We start from the raw sequence: 15,418 nt of genomic DNA, 5'->3' as shown, positions 1-15,418 counted from the left end.
TATTCTGCTTAGGTCTGAAGACTTTTAACCCTGTCAGACACCTGCAAATTTCTCACGCACGTTTTTGGCCACAGAGCAAACAAGAAGGAGCCTGACTGAATTCCGAGGCTCTCTGGCCGCTGGATCTGGGCATGATTCGCCAACCACTGGTGAGAGAGCTATGTACCTTCATCTTCCTGAGCAGCAGTTAATAGGCAATGCTTTCAGCTGGACAGAAAAATCAAGAAATGGAGCTATAATCGTGTTAGTTTCAAGGGATTTCCCTCTGGGGTGCAAACCACACGGACCAGGCGCTGTTGGGTGTGCGCAGCTGTCTCTAACAGGTTAAGGCCGAAGCGGGAAATGCAGTGGCATCTGGGGAGGGCGCTCAGTGGTCAGGGTTCAGGAGGAAGTGGGGGAGGGGCCTACTTTGGCCTCCGAATACCTTTTTCTGCTCCTTGAGCGTTTGTTTTTCCGACGTACTTAATTAGATTTTCCATTAAAATTTATTCCAACCCCTCGGGAACTCTAAACTGGTCGTCCCATTAGAACTGTCAAAGGCACCCAGGTCTCTGCAAATAGGTATTTGCAAATAGGAGTATTCACTCCTCTGAAAGCTGTCGGCCCGACGCTGGATCTTCCCTACTTCTCCGGGGCTGTCCTGGCCGCCCAGCGTCCACAGTTAAGGCTTCCGCAGCTTCCCGGTTGTGGCCTCCAGCCTGGCGCGCGGGGAAGCGGCAGGATGCAGATGCTACCGCCCAGCGAGAGCGCCCTGGGCGCGCGCCCCAGCACAGCTGCGCCTTCCGGGGAAGAAGCCCCGGCTGCGGGCTTCGGCGGCGAGGCCTGGAGTCCAATGAGGAGGGCGCGGCTGGGGGAGGGGCTTGCCGAACGCCCTGGATATAAGGCCGGGGGGCCCTTGCGGCGGCTGGCAGCGGACTCACAGCCACCTGCGAGGCTCGCCGCGGCATGGCCGCCCCCAGGCAGTTTCCGACTCTCGTTCAGCTGGAGCAGCGAGAAGGGACGCTCTTCGAGGTGCTCGGTAACCTCACCAAGCGGCCCTACTGGTTTCACTCCGAGTACCTGAAGAGTCCGAGGGCAATTCACCTGGAGGCCTGGCTGGTGGAAGCCATCTTCGGTGAGCGGGCCCGAGCGGTGAGGCCGAGGCCGCCCCTCACCGCAGGCTGGCCGCGCCCAGGCAGCTTCTTCGCGGCTCTGGCTCGCCTCCGGGCCCCGCTGCCTCCCCTCCCGGGCCCCACTGCTCAGGACCTCGTTGCTTCCTGCGCAGGCCTGGGCGGAGAGCACATCCCGCATGTCGAGTGTGTGTCGCAGACCCTGCTTCACGTTAATCAGTGGGACCCGGACGGCGAGGCTGAGATCTTGATATTTGGACGGCCTTATTACCAGAAGGATGTATACAAGATGATCATGAACTTGGCTGACTATCACCGCCAACTCCGGGCGCAAACGACGGGGCCGGGGACAATGAAAGGTACCCTAGGCAGGCCCCGGGTTCCCTGGGAGGGATTCTGGTGCTACCTGGCTGTGCCGGGGCAGAGGGTTTCCTCTTTGCAAGGGATCCAGAAGAGCAAGTTAACCCCGTACTCTCAGATTCCGGGCTCCCACCCCTGCAGCCCGAAGGGATAACTCCTTATGTGGAGAGTATTTGGGACACAGGTGCGACCTCCTCTCGTTGCTCTTCTTCCAGGCTCTGAGAAGCCTCCTGCCCGGGAGGCCGGGACCCAGCGGTCCCCCGGCGCTGTCCGGCAGGCGGCCACCCAGCGGTCCCCCGGCGCTGTCCGGCAGGCGGCCACCCAGCGGTCCCCCGGCGCGGCCCGGGAGGAGGCCACCCAGCGGTCCCCCGGCGCGGCCCGGGAGGCGGCCACCCAGCGGTCCCCCGGCGCGGCCCGGGAGGCGGCCACCCAGCGGTCCCCCGGCGCGGCCCGGGAGGCGGCCACCCAGCGGTCGCCCGGCGCGGCCCGGGAGGCGGCCACCCAGCGGTCGCCCGGCGCGGCCCGGGAGGCGGCCACCCAGCGGTCGCCCGGCGCGGCCCGGGAGGCGGCCACCCAGCGGTCGCCCGGCGCGGCCCGGGAGGCGGCCACCCAGCGGTCGCCCGGCGCGGCCCGGGAGGCGGCCACCCAGCGGTCGCCCGGCGCGGCCCGGGAGGCGGCCACCCAGCGGTCGCCCGGCGCGGCCCTGGAGGCGGCCACCCAGCGGTCCCCCGGCGCGGCCCGGGAGGCGGCCACCCAGCGGTCCCCCGGCGCGGCCCGGGAGGCGGCCACCCAGCGGTCGCCCGGCGCGGCCCGGGAGGCGGCCACCCAGCGGTCGCCCGGCGCGGCCCGGGAGGCGGCCACCCAGCGGTCGCCCGGCGCGGCCCGGGAGGCGGCCACCCAGAGCTTCCCCGAAGCTATCCAGGGTCCGGTTACCAGATTCTGAACGCGTTTCGGGCCCAGGAGCAAGAGAGCCAGGCAAGATCAAAGTGGAAGCCCCTCCTGGAACCCTATTCTGCTGCAGAAGCTGAGAAAAGAATGCTGTGCGTTCTTCTTGGTTTCCCCGCTCCCCGCCACTCCCTGTTAAATGTTTGCGAACACGAATCTAAAGAGTTCTAATAAAGCATCGGAATTCCCTAATGTCTGTTAATTGGCAGGGGGAAGGGGAGAGACAGGCACGTCGCTCCAGCAGCGACTATCTGCTCCAGGCGGCTTTCTACCCAGAGGCAGGTGAGAGCTTTTGGCTTTCTAGCTGCCCGGGGCCACAGTCTCTCGCGCCTCGGGCAGGTGCTTCCCCTGTGCTCCTTCACCGCGCGCATCTGGCTTTGCAAGGTGAGGGACCTCTCGGGCCGTCGAGTCTGTCCTCAAGGGAAACCTTTCCAAGCCTGAGATATTTCTACTCAGAGGCAAGGGATGCGAATTGGTTTCAACGGGCCTCACGGGTGGGCACATCATAGCGCTGCAAGCGGAGACTTCCCAGCTCGGGCAACTGCTGTTGACTAGGGGAAAACTGAAATAGCCAGGACAGTGCAGCTGTCATCTCCAAGTCCTGCCCGGGTCATTCGACCTCCAGTAATGTTTGAAGCCAGCAAGACACAAGCAGTTCTGGTGACTCTTCCCTGTTAACTAGTAACCGCAGCAGTGGGGAGCCCTCCTTGTCAGTTTTTAAAATATAAATATATTTGACATATAATACAGTGTAAATTAAGATGTACAACATGTTAACTTTATACACTCAAATGTTGTACTATGAGTACCACCGTAGAGAGTAGTAGCATCTCTATCATTTTGGCTTCCTGTTCCTGGCTGCTAGCTGGGACGCTGGTGCCCTGGCTAGAAGTAAACTGATAACAGCTGGGTGTTAGGATTTTTTTTTTAATAGCACAAGTCAATTTAGTGCTATGAAAATTTTGATTTTAAAGATCCAAGGAAACCTAATTTTAAAGAGCAGGGTCTATTGTAGACCCTTTGGTCACCAGTAATGATCACTCCAATTTTTAATAAGCCTTTAAGTTTATAACAAGGGAAATAAAGATGCAAAGCTGAATTTACAAATAGGCTATTAACTATTTTCAGAAGAGGCAAGGCTGAGTGAACCTTAAACATTTAGACTCAAAATCAATGCAGACTCAATGTTTCAATTGAGGCTACATCAGAGTAGAATTAAGACTCAATCTTGATTTTTTTTCCCCCCTCTAAGTAGTACCCACATGACCAGAGCATCAAATTCTGTCCTTTACAAGAAAGATTACCGAGCAGCAGGTAGCAAACCAATGGAACATTTAGGAGTCTCTGTGACTATCCCGAAACGAGGTTTAAAATACCCTATATATACACACATAGACATGTCTGAGATGATTTTATGAAAGAAAATGGTAAGATACAGTAAACATTCTTGGTTGGAGATGAGCCAAGAAAAGGAGACTGAACTTTAAATAAAAGCATTTAGATGTGATGACACTTAGGTAAAATTCCTTATGCCTATAAAGTGTTGATTTAAAAAAACAAACCAACAGACAAAAAAAACCTTACTAGTTTCCTCTCCGAGCAGGGCATGGACCAGTTGACATCCCGGTTTTCACCCAGATCAAAGTCCCCAGACCTTCCTATCTGCCATTTCAAGCTTACTGTCTTACGGAAGTAACAGTTTAACTTGTACTTTTACGTAATTGTATACACCTTTTTTTCCCTTCTTCTAGAAGCTTGATTTTTCTCAGGATGGGTACAGTTTGATTTAGCCCTTCCCTTAGTGGTTGATTAGTTCGTTTCTCCAATTACTCAATTACAAACTGTCTTGAATTTCTACGTGCATCCTGAGTCCACGTTGGAATATTTCCCTAAGAGAACTTCCTAGAAGTGGAACTGCTGGTTAAAGAATGAGCCCCTTTCAGATTTTATATTGCTGAACTGCCCTACAAAATAGCCATACCAATTATCTGCATACTACATGGTACGAAAGCTACTTTCACTATACTCACCCAAACTCAAGATTACTAATCTATTTTACGTCCATGTGCATCATTTTTTCTATTTTTTTCTATCTACCCCACTGTTTTAACTATATCTTTATACAATGTTTTAATATCTGAGAGGACTAACCTACCCACTGTTCAATTGGCAGTCTTGCAATTTATTAAAATGCGTACAAAATTAGTTGAGGGAAAAGGTGTATACAGATGGCTTCCCAAAATACTGATTTTATTCTATTAAGGTATGCTGTAGTGCTCATTTTATTCCTTAAATGACATGTATACTATATATACAGAAGAACGTATTTTACCCATTAAAAGAAGATGGGAGATTACATAGGAAGATTCTGTTTGGGAACTGAGGCCCAAGGCCATCCATGGAAGTTGTCAAGGAATGAAGGCAAAAACTACAGAAGTCTCCTATGGAAAAGATACATGCATCCCAATTTTCATACCAGCATTATTTACAATAGCCAAGATATGGAAACAACCTAAGTGTCCATCAACAGAAGAATGGATAAAGAAGATGTGGTGTGTATATATACACATATATGTGTATATATGTGTGTGTATATATATGTATACACACACAATGATATATTACTTGGCCATAAGAATGAAATTCTGCCATTTGCAACAATGTGGATGGACCTAGAGAGTATTATGCTTAGTGAAATAAGTCAGAGAAAAACAAATACTGTTATCACTTACATGTAGAATCTAAAAAATAAAACAAAATGTATGCAACAAAACAGAAACAAACTCACAGATACAGAGAACAAACTTGTGGTTACCAGTAGGGACAAGGCAGTGGGAGGGGCAAGACAGGGGGATGGGATTAAGGGATACAAACTACTATGTATAAAATTGATAAGCAGGCTTCCTGGGCTTCCCTGGTGGTGCAGTGGTTAAGAATCCGCCTGCCAATGCAGGGGACACGGGTTCCAGCCCTGCTCCGGGAAGATCCCACATGCCGCGGAGCAACTAAGCTCGTACTCCACAACTACTGAGCCTGAGCTGTAGAGCCCGCGAGCCACAACTACTAAGCCCATGTGCCACAACTACTGAAGCCCGTGCGCCTAGAGCCTGCACTCCACAAGCCACGACAACGAGAAACCCGCACGCTGCAACGAAGAGTAGCCCCCACTCACCGCAACTAGAGAAAGCCCACGCACAGCAACAGACCCAATGCAGCCAAAAATATATTTTTACAAAACTGATAAGCAATAAGGCTCTCTTGTGCAGCACAGAGAAATACAGCTGTTATTTTGTAATAACTTTAAATGGAGTGTAAGCTATAAAAATATTGAATCACTATGTTCTACACCTGAAACTAATAATAATAATATAAATAAATAACTACAATTTTTTCTTTTTTTTTTTTTTTTCCGGTACTTGGGTCTCTCACTGTTGTGGCCTCTCCCGTTGCGGAGCACAGGCTCCGGATGCGCAGGCTCAGCGGCCATGGCTCATGGTCCCAGCCACTCCGCGGCATGTGGGATCTTCCCGGACCGGGGCACGAACCCATGTCCCTTGCATCGGCAGGCGGATTCTCAACCACTACGCCACCAGGGAAGCCCTACAATTTTTTTTTTTTTCCGACAATTTTTTAAAGTTAAAAAAAAACTGAAGAATTCTCGGAACAGTGACTTATTTGTACTTTTTTGTGTGTGTGTGTGGTACGTGGACTTCTCACTGCTGTGGCCTCTCCCGTTGCAGAGCACAGGCTCCAGACATGCAGGCTCAGCAGCCATGGCTCACGGGCCCAGCCACTGCAGTATGTGGGATCTTCCTGGACCGGGGCACGAACCTGCGTCCCCTGCATCGGCAGGCGGACTCTCAACCACTGCGCCACCAGGGAAGCCCATTATTTGTACATTTTTGCAGGTAAAATGTTTGAGGGCTAGTAAAGAGGTCAGTCTGAACAGTTTTTTTTTTAATTTATTTATTTTTAATTTATTTTATCTTTGCATTGGGTCTTCATTGCTGTGTGCAGGCTTTTCTATAGTTGTGTCGAGCGGGGGCTACTCTGTTGCGGTGTGCGGGCTTCTCACTGAGGGGGCTTTTCTTGTTGTGGAGCACGGGCTCTAGAGCGTGTGGGCTTCAGTAGTTGTGGCTCGTGGACTCAGTAGTTGTGGCTCGTGGGCTCTAGAGTGCAGGCTCAGTAGTTGTGGCACGCGGGCTTAGTTGCTCTGTGGTACGTGGGATCTTTCCAGACCAGGGCTCAAACCCATGTCCCCTGCATTGGCAGGCGGATTCTCAACCACTGCGCCACCAGGGAAGCCCCAGTCTGAACAGTTTTTGAATAGGCTGATTAGAGGCACCAAAGACAAAGGTTCATTGTTGACAGACTGTGTGGAAAACGTTTGGGCTCAGCTGTGGAGCACACACTGAGTCGGCCCCAGGTCCTCCTGCCACTCCACTTTAGTTACACCAGGTTGGCACTATTTACCTCATCAGAATTTTTTACTAGACCCTAGTTAAAACCTTGTTATAGAACTTCCCTGGTGGCGCAGTGGTTAAGAATCCGCCTGCCAATGCCGGGGACATGGGCTCAAGCCCTGGTCCAGGATGATCCCACATGCCATGGAGCAACTAAGCCCATGTGCCACAACTACTGAGCCTGAGCTCCTAGAGCCCATGAACCACAGCTACTGAGCCCACGTGCCTAGAGCCTGTGCTCCACAACAAGAGAAGTCACTGAAATGGGAAGCCCGTGCACCACAATAAAGAGTAGACCCTGCCTGCTGCAACTGGAGAAAGCCTGCACGCAGCAACAAAGACCCAACACAGCCGAAAATAAATAAATTTATTTTTAAAAAACCAACACCCCCCCAAAAAAAACCCACCTTATTATAGCCTTCTTGGGTCCCTCTGAAGCACATGTAAAATCAGACTTTAAGGACTCTCATCCTACAGCCTCAGCCCCTAAAAACTGGTTGTGACTATAATTGGAATTGCACTGAGCTCTGGGAAGAACAGACCACAAATATGCAACACTTGGCTTTGCTATCTAAGAACATAGTGTCTCCACTTATTCAACTGTTTTTCCTTCCTCCTTCCCACTAATCTGAAGCAGAATGTAATGAGTTAAGATTTTTATAATCCCTAAGGCAAAACAAAGTGGAAAAAAATCACTTTAAAAGTGTACACAAGGACTTCCCTGGTTGCACAGTGGATAAGAATCCGCCCACCAACGCAGGGGACATGGGCTCGAGCCCTGGTCCAGGAAGATCCCACATGCCACAGAGCAACTAAGCCCCTGCACCACAACTATTAAGCCTGTGCTCTAGAGCCCATGCTCCACAAGAGAAGCCCCCACAATGAGAAGTCCACGCTCTGCAACTAAGAGTAGCCCCCGCTCGCCATAACTAGAGAAAGCCCATGCGCAGCAACGAAGACCTAATGCCATCAAAAAAAAATAACATTAAATCTTTTAAAAAGTGTATATAAAAATTTATCTGGGCTTCCCTAGTGGCACAGTGGTTGAGAGTCCGCCTGCCGATGCAGGGGACGCGGGTTTGTGCCCCAGTCCACGAAGATCCCACATGCCGCGGAGCGGCTGGGCCCGTGAGCCATGGCCACTGAGCCTGCGCTTCCGGAGTCTGTGCTCCGCAACCGGAGAGGCCACAGCAGTGAGAGGCCCGCGTACTGAAAAATAAATAAATAAATAAAAACAAAATAAAACATAAAAATTTATCTAACATAAAATGGAGGAAAAAAACAAAAGACATGATAGGAAACAAAGCAAAATGTCAGACAGAAATCCAATCATACTGATTACATTAAATTAGAATGCATTAAATCCCCCAATCAAAAAGCAGAGACAGTCCAACTAGATAAAGAAGTCAGATGTAAAAGACTACACTGAATATTATTCTACCTACCTTACACGTTCAGAAAAGGCAACTTTGTGGAGACAGCCAGCAGACTGTCTGCAAACAGGCATAAGGGAACTTATGAAGTGATGGAAATGTTCCCAAACTGGTCTCTGCTGATGGTGGCACAACTCATAAGTATACTAAAAAAGAAATCGAACTGTACACTCTCAATTTTATATTATGGAACCGATTAAGTGATTACATTTTTTAAAACTGCAGTGCAATAGCACTAATACATAAATTCTCCAAAATAAAAATCGACTGTTGACAAAGATGTAGAGCAACTCGAAGTCTCATACACTGCTGAAAGTCAACTGCTTCAGTCACCTTTGCAACTTGAACTTATGCACGTCCTATAACCCAGCAATTCCAATCCCAGACATATACTCAAGAGAAATGCACATATGCATGCACCAAGTCACGTACAACAATTTTTATAGTACCCCTATTCGTTATAAGTCCAAATAGGAAACAATCAAAAATTTACATCAACAGGATGGAAAACTAAATTAAGGTTTATTCATACAAGGGAACTACTACTGCTGGCAACACGGACAAACCTTAGATTGAGTCCATTTATAGTTAAGTCACAAAAGTAGTTATCCTCAGGGAGGATGCAAAAATGAGGGCTTCTGGAGTGCTGGTAATATCTTTCCTTCTCTGGCTGCTGGCTACATGCATGTGTCCCCTTTGTGCTGTTTGCTGAATCTTTTCACACTGTGGATGTACATGGTTTTGGTATGAATGGAATGCTATACATAAATAGAATGTTTACTAAAATTATAGAGAAATATTTGCAGTAATGGAAAGCTACTTGAAAGGACCATATGAGCAGTGAGATTTTTTTAGTAATTACTTTAATACTTTTTATATTGCCTTATTTAAAAATATTGAGGATGTTAAGTATGTTTATCATCAGAAAAATCAACAATGCTACTTTTCAGTGTGGTACTAGTAGATACTTCTACCTTAGCAACTTGTTAGGAAAAAAAAATTGTCTTGTCTCTCAACAGAATAACAAATACTGTGGAGTCTTAACAAATTAAGTGTATTCTAATTCCTCTTACACACACTTACACACACACAGAGAGAATGAGCTGAAATTCAGCTGTGAAGAAAAAATAAAAGCATGTGGGAAAGTATATTATAGAGGTAAGATCCTAGAATCAACGTTTTGGTTCAAATCTCACCCACCCCCAAGTCCTACCTCTGTGATCTCAGCAATTTACTTAGGCTCTAAGAATCCTACTTCGGTGCTTAGCTCAAGGACCTGGTTTGTGATACAAGCTCTTATCAATAAATATATAGCTAATATTACTCCCAAATTCTGAAAGTTAGAATGACAGAGCAACTACCCTTTTTAGATATTAAATGTTGCATTAGTTTGCTAGGGCTACTGTAACAAAATTAACTGGGTGGCTTAAACAACAGATATTTATTTTCTAAAAGTTCTGGAGGCTAGAAGTCCAAGATCAAGGTATCAGCAGGTTTGGTTTCTTCTGAGGTCTCTCTCTTTGGCTTGCAGGGATAGCCGTATTCTTGCTGTGTCCTCACCTGGTCTTTCCTCTGTGTAAGCACATACCTATGTCTGTATTTCCTCTTCTTATTAAAAAAAGTCATACTGGCCCCACCCACATGACCTCATTTTACCTTCATTACCTCTTTAAAGACCCTATTTCCAAATACAGTCACTTTCTGAGGTACTGGGGTTAAGTCTTCAATATGTTAACATGTATAAAGGATAGAGAACAGGATCATTTACTAACTTAGTTTTGGATAATTTTTCGAAAACTGGACAAGTATTAAGCATAATCCTCTTCCTCCAAATGCTGAACAGTCAAAAATATTCCATGATTTTGTAAAAATCCCACCAGGAAAAACCTGTAGTAATATTCATCAAATTTCTACAAATGGAGAAAAAGTAGGCACTCTACCCTTAAATGTAAAACGTGAGGATGAGGGGAAAAAAATCACATAGCAAACAGTAATTGGTTTAACTACATACAATAAAAATTTTTTGTATGCAAAAAATTTGAGAAGCAAAGGGGTGGACAGTATTGGTTGTAATGGACCATTATTTGTTACAAAAGCTTTTACAAATAATAAAAATCCTTATCTTCAGACTTGAAAGAAGTATTGACGGGAATAAAGAAAAGTGTATAAAAGCGTTTAACAGAAATGTGAAGTGAAGTAGAATAATGTTCAATATCCCTTGTAATCAAAGATTTGTGTATCTGTGTGTTTAAAATCCTTGCAAAAGCCTAGAATCCACTACTGCTAAGGGGTGAAGAAACTGCATGAGTTAAATCAACTCCAACTGTGTGTCTAAAGCCACAGAGCTCTTGGCAATCATTCCTCCAAGAATTCTGCTTCCTGAAAGTGGAAGCAGTATGGGATTGGAACTGTTTTGCACAGATTGGTCACAGCATTGTAAAGGGTAATGGAAAAACAACCCAGCCCATACAGGACACCTGCTTGGGGAGGGGGGCAGAGGAGACAGCCGGCTGGAAGGCCACCTGCCAATGCACAAGCTGCCCATTACCGTGACTCCTTCTGGTAAATCACAGCACCAGCAGAATGAATGCTGATCGCCTCAGCTTGCATGCTGGAATGCCCACCCACGTGCACGGTCAGAGACGCCACTCCAAGAAAACACACGGGCCCACTGGTTGCTACTCAGGGACCAAACACCAGCTTAAAAGTGAGAGGCTCAAAGAAGAAGCGCTGGCATTACCTAACAGCTTGTTAGAAACGCATGTTCATGGGTCCAATGTACTGAATCAGAATCAGTGGAAAAGGGGCTAAGGAATTGTGTTTTAGCAAGTTCTCGAGGTGATTCTTACACACTTTAAAGTTTGAGAACAAATGATGAAAAAGAAACCCAAAGCAGACTGACCCTGCATTTCTGCCCCCTGTGCATGAGGGCCTGACTCTGACCATAAAGTCATAAAAGGGTTAGTAGTTTCAAAACGATAGAAACTAAGAAAAAAAAATAAACCCACAACCTATCAGCCTCTCACATCAAGATATGAATGAACAGTCAATCTTTTATAAATTTGCTTAATTTTGAGTGAGCCAAGATCTTTATGCCATTGGAAACAAGGAAACTCATTTATTTACTAGAATGGCACTACAAACTCACGTTTGCAGCAAAATAAACCACTATCCATCAAGATACAGTAAAAACATAAATGCACAGATTTAAGGATATGTGCTTCTCTTGAACTTTAGTAGCAGAAGGAGAACTGTTCTCATGCTCCTGACAACACTTATGCAACAGGACGCTGCGGGACCTGGGGACCTGGTGCCTGTGCCTTCAAGAACTCCTCGAGTTGTTCCATCTTCTCAGCTGGAGAAGGAAAAATGCTCACTGTTTCAAACTACTCCTTCATGGGGGTGGATGCGTGCTGGCAGTATCCTTTTTCGGGGTGGACGCTCTGAACCTAGGACCTGGAAACAGCGGCGCGACCAAGCTGAGGCTGGCACGGGCAGTGAGGGGCCGTAATGCATCCCATCTCAGCCTACTTCCCCAGGGTCCTGCCTGGACTCCACTCACAAGGGATGCCCAGGGACCACGTGTAGCATACTGGGAGTTTTGGGAAGACAGAGGCTGGAAGGAGACCAGGTACGGCCAAGTGGCTCCCCCGTGGCTCCCTCCCCACGCACGTTTTCCATGCCCCTCACCTCGGGCGCGCTGCTCCCGGTGACTCGACGCCAGGCTCAGGAGCACGCTCTTCACCCGACGCTGGACAGCCGGCCGCCCGAAGACGGTGATTTCCACCAACTTCCCGGCGTGAACTGCGTCCACCGTCAGCAGGGCCTGGCTCATCCACTCCATTTCCGGAACCACGGCGCGGTCTGGGCCTGAACGCGAAAGGAGAGACTGAGCGGGGCACGGCGAAGGGCAGGGGGGGCTGGCCCTAAGGGGGTGGGACGGGCAGGGCAGGAAGCCGGGCACCGCGCATCACACGCGGCCCGCGCGCCCGGAAAGGGCTGCGGAGCGCGGCTCGGCGGCCTCTCTCGACTGGGGGGCCACCACCACGCCCCGGGTCGCGCACCGAAGATCGAGTCGGCCAGCCACGCCTCCAAAGAAAACACCAGCGGGTTCCTCAGCTCCTGCACAGGAAACCACCACGGCCGGGAGCGAATCCGTGGCGGCGGAAGTGGGAACCCCAGCAGCCCGTCCCCCCGGGCCTCGGCGGCGCCCGCGTCGTCGACCATGCTCGAACCGGCAGGCCGCGGGTAAGGGGCAAGCAGCTCTCGCGGGATTTGTGGAGGCGCGAAGTGGGGCCCTTTACGGCTTGCGGCCGGCCCCGCCCCATCCGATGCGCCTGCGCCCTGCTCCCGGGCGGCCCCGTGGGCGCGGGCTTCAGGGGTTGCTGGGCTCTTCGTACCGCGAGCCGTGGCCTCGCCCCGCTTTCTCCTCCGCCTGGAACCCCGGCAGCTGTTGGAGGCCCCGCCCAGTCAGGTAACGCCCGGCCCCGAGGCGCCCGGGTTGACGGACGGTGTGGTTGGCTCGAGCTGGGTCCCGTCCAGGCCCGGTCCAGGTTCTAAGGTTCCGGTTCACGGAATCTGCATCTTCTCTTTCATCTCCTGCCTCTGGTTCGTTACCGCTTCAGAATCATTCAAACAAGTGCGTCATGTTTAAAATAACATACATCAGACGAGGTCATTCTAGAAACGTAGCAAGTGGAGACAAATCTCGTTTATTTCCAAAATCCTGAGACAAGTGTTGATGCACATTTCTTCCCAATGTTATTAATTTTAGTTAAAAGTTTAAATTGTGAAAGGTTTCACACATTTTAAAAAGTTGTAAAACACTCATGTACCCCCCTACCCCCCATTTAACAAGATGTTAATATTTCCCACATTTGCCTCTCTCTCTCCGTTAAAACAGATGTCGGTGAAGACCTTTACTTCCCTCCCCGCAGGAAATCATGTCCTGGAGTTGGTGTGTGTCACCCATGCGTGTTCTTATACTTCTTCTAGTGCATTTCTACAAGTTTGGTAGTTGTTTTAGAATAGCGTCTGCTGTACAAACGACTTTGTTCTTACAATTAGTTATGAAGTGTTTGTTTTTTAAATCTTTTTCACGGAAAGTGTCGATCATATACATAAGGGGGATGGTACTAATGTACTGAATTCCCTCATCTGCATCATCTAGGCCTCTACAGTTGTCTGAGAGGAGATATTGAATCTAACTTCAGTGGATATTTTTAGTTCTTCAATTTAATTTAAAAAGTCAACATAAGGCTTCCCTGGTGGCGCAGTGGTTGAGAGTTCGCCTGCCGATGCAGGTGACGCGGGTTCGTGCCCCGGTCCGGGAGGATCCCACATGCCGCGGAGCGGCTGGGCCCGTGAGCCACGACTGCTGAGCCTGCGCGTCTGGAGACTGTGCTCCGGAACGGGAGAAGCCACAGCGGTGAGAGGCCCGCGTACCGCAAAAAAAAAAAAAAGTCAACATAATAATACATGCATATTGTAAAAAAAAAAGTCTTGAGGATGTAAGGTAGTGTATGAAAGTTCTCTCATATATTCTCCCTCAATCTCTTTCTAATGCTTTTTCAGTGGTGTATACTGTGAATATCTTTTTAGTTTAAATTGTCTTTTTGCCTTCTTCAAGGTTTCTTTTGATGAATACAATTAATTTTAGTATAAGTCAGATTTATCAGTCTTTAGGGTAAGTACATTCTGTGTCTTGCTTAAGAAATCCTTTCCCGCCCTGAGGTCTAAACACATTCACTATACTTTTGAAGTTTCCATAACATTTAAATTTTTGAACCACCTGGGGTTAATTTTTTAAATCAGGCATAATGTAGGGATATGATTTCATCTTTTTAAAAATTGATAATTTTTTCCTTGAGCCATTCTCTTCAGGATGCATCCAACTTGAGGCCTCTTCAAATTACATCCTTGAAAATTTTCAGACTCCTGCATGTAGCGTGAGTTAGCCACAAGGCTGGTTTGTGGTAGTTAATCATTAGAACAAGACATACGTGAGAAAGGCAAGGTCAAGAAAAGTTCCTTTGGCATTCTCATCTGGATGACAAAGTTTATTTCTGATTCAGTTTTGTTTTGGAAGTGTAGTCATTTGGGGTCTTATGCAGAGACCCCATATTAAGTTTCCTACACTTGGCAAGCCTTGAGTTTTATTAGCTGACCCATGCCAGCTTCAAAACAGAATTGTAAGGTTTTTAGGCTTTAGCAGAATCTTCGAAGATAAATCAGTTTTGTCACTGTGTACCTCCAAGGCTTCCTGCTTTGACTCCGATTGGTGGGACAGGCATGATCTGAATACTGGCTCCAGCATTTTCTAGCTGTGTGACCGAATGCAAGTTATTTAAACTTTCTGCACCCCATAAAAATTTTAAAAATACTAGCAAGAAGACTTCCAGGGGATCGCTTGCTTTCATTTTATCTGCTTAGCCCTCAAAGAACCAGTCTGAGGGTATTTGGGTTCAGTCAATAGTATATGAGTGAACTGGTTTTGTAATTTCTCATTGAGACTCTTTGTTCTCCATCACTTCACTTCTTGTAATCTTCAGTTCCTAGATGACATCTCTGTACATTGAAAAATGTTTCAAAGCACAGTGAACCCAGTTTTTTTGTACCAAAGGATAACATGAAAATGTATGTCACAGATAGAGAAAAGTGGTCAAAATGAGGAAAATAAACTAGTAAGGAGATATTAAATCACTGTCACACTAGGAGCAATTACGCAGAAAAAGAATACAATAAAAGCTGTATTCTGAACAATAGAGAACAATCTTCTAATGTTTAGGAGCATTTACAAACTAACTATATAGCAGTTCCCACGGATGGATGGATGGATGGGTAAATTAATAAATAAGGAGATATTATACCACACTACTAAATAATATTCAAGTAAAGCAAGAAATGAAAATCATCACTGACAGGCTATTTAGAATATAACAATATTTACAAAGTACATTTTTAAAACATGATGGACAGTGTACATTCTGAAGAATCTAGTTTTCAATCCCCTCTCATCTATCCTGTCTGCTTCTGCCTGATATGGCTAACTGTTATTAGTTTTTGAGTTATCCTTCCATTAAAAAAATGTATAGACAAGTATCTGGGA

At 47.5% G+C, this 15,418-nt stretch overlaps 2 protein-coding genes across 2 annotated transcripts; one reads left to right on the top strand and one right to left on the bottom strand.

Moving 5' to 3' along the window:
* Window positions 1-840: 840 nt before the first annotated feature.
* KHDC3L (KH domain containing 3 like, subcortical maternal complex member) lies at window positions 841-2,412 on the top strand. Its single transcript, XM_059083923.2, has 3 exons — window positions 841-1,114; window positions 1,265-1,468; window positions 1,685-2,412. The coding sequence occupies exons 1-3, from the start codon at window positions 946-948 to the stop codon at window positions 2,410-2,412; spliced, it is 1,101 nt and encodes a 366-aa protein (XP_058939906.1). The 5' UTR covers window positions 841-945.
* A 6,065-nt stretch (window positions 2,413-8,477) lies between these two features.
* Window positions 8,478-12,554, bottom strand: OOEP (oocyte expressed protein). The gene is made up of 3 exons (XM_059035967.2): window positions 12,375-12,554; window positions 12,001-12,180; window positions 8,478-11,665 (listed from the first exon to the last, which is right to left on the bottom strand). Exons 1-3 carry the CDS (start codon window positions 12,535-12,537, stop codon window positions 11,586-11,588), a joined length of 423 nt encoding a protein of 140 aa, XP_058891950.1. The 5' UTR covers window positions 12,538-12,554; the 3' UTR covers window positions 8,478-11,585.
* Window positions 12,555-15,418: the final 2,864 nt, after the last annotated feature.

Source organism: Kogia breviceps, chromosome 13 (assembly GCF_026419965.1).
Source record: "Kogia breviceps isolate mKogBre1 chromosome 13, mKogBre1 haplotype 1, whole genome shotgun sequence".
Lineage (NCBI taxonomy): Eukaryota > Metazoa > Chordata > Mammalia > Artiodactyla > Physeteridae > Kogia > Kogia breviceps.
The sequence above is the reverse complement of the archived record's forward strand: the minus strand, read 5'-3'. Positions and strand labels throughout refer to the sequence as shown.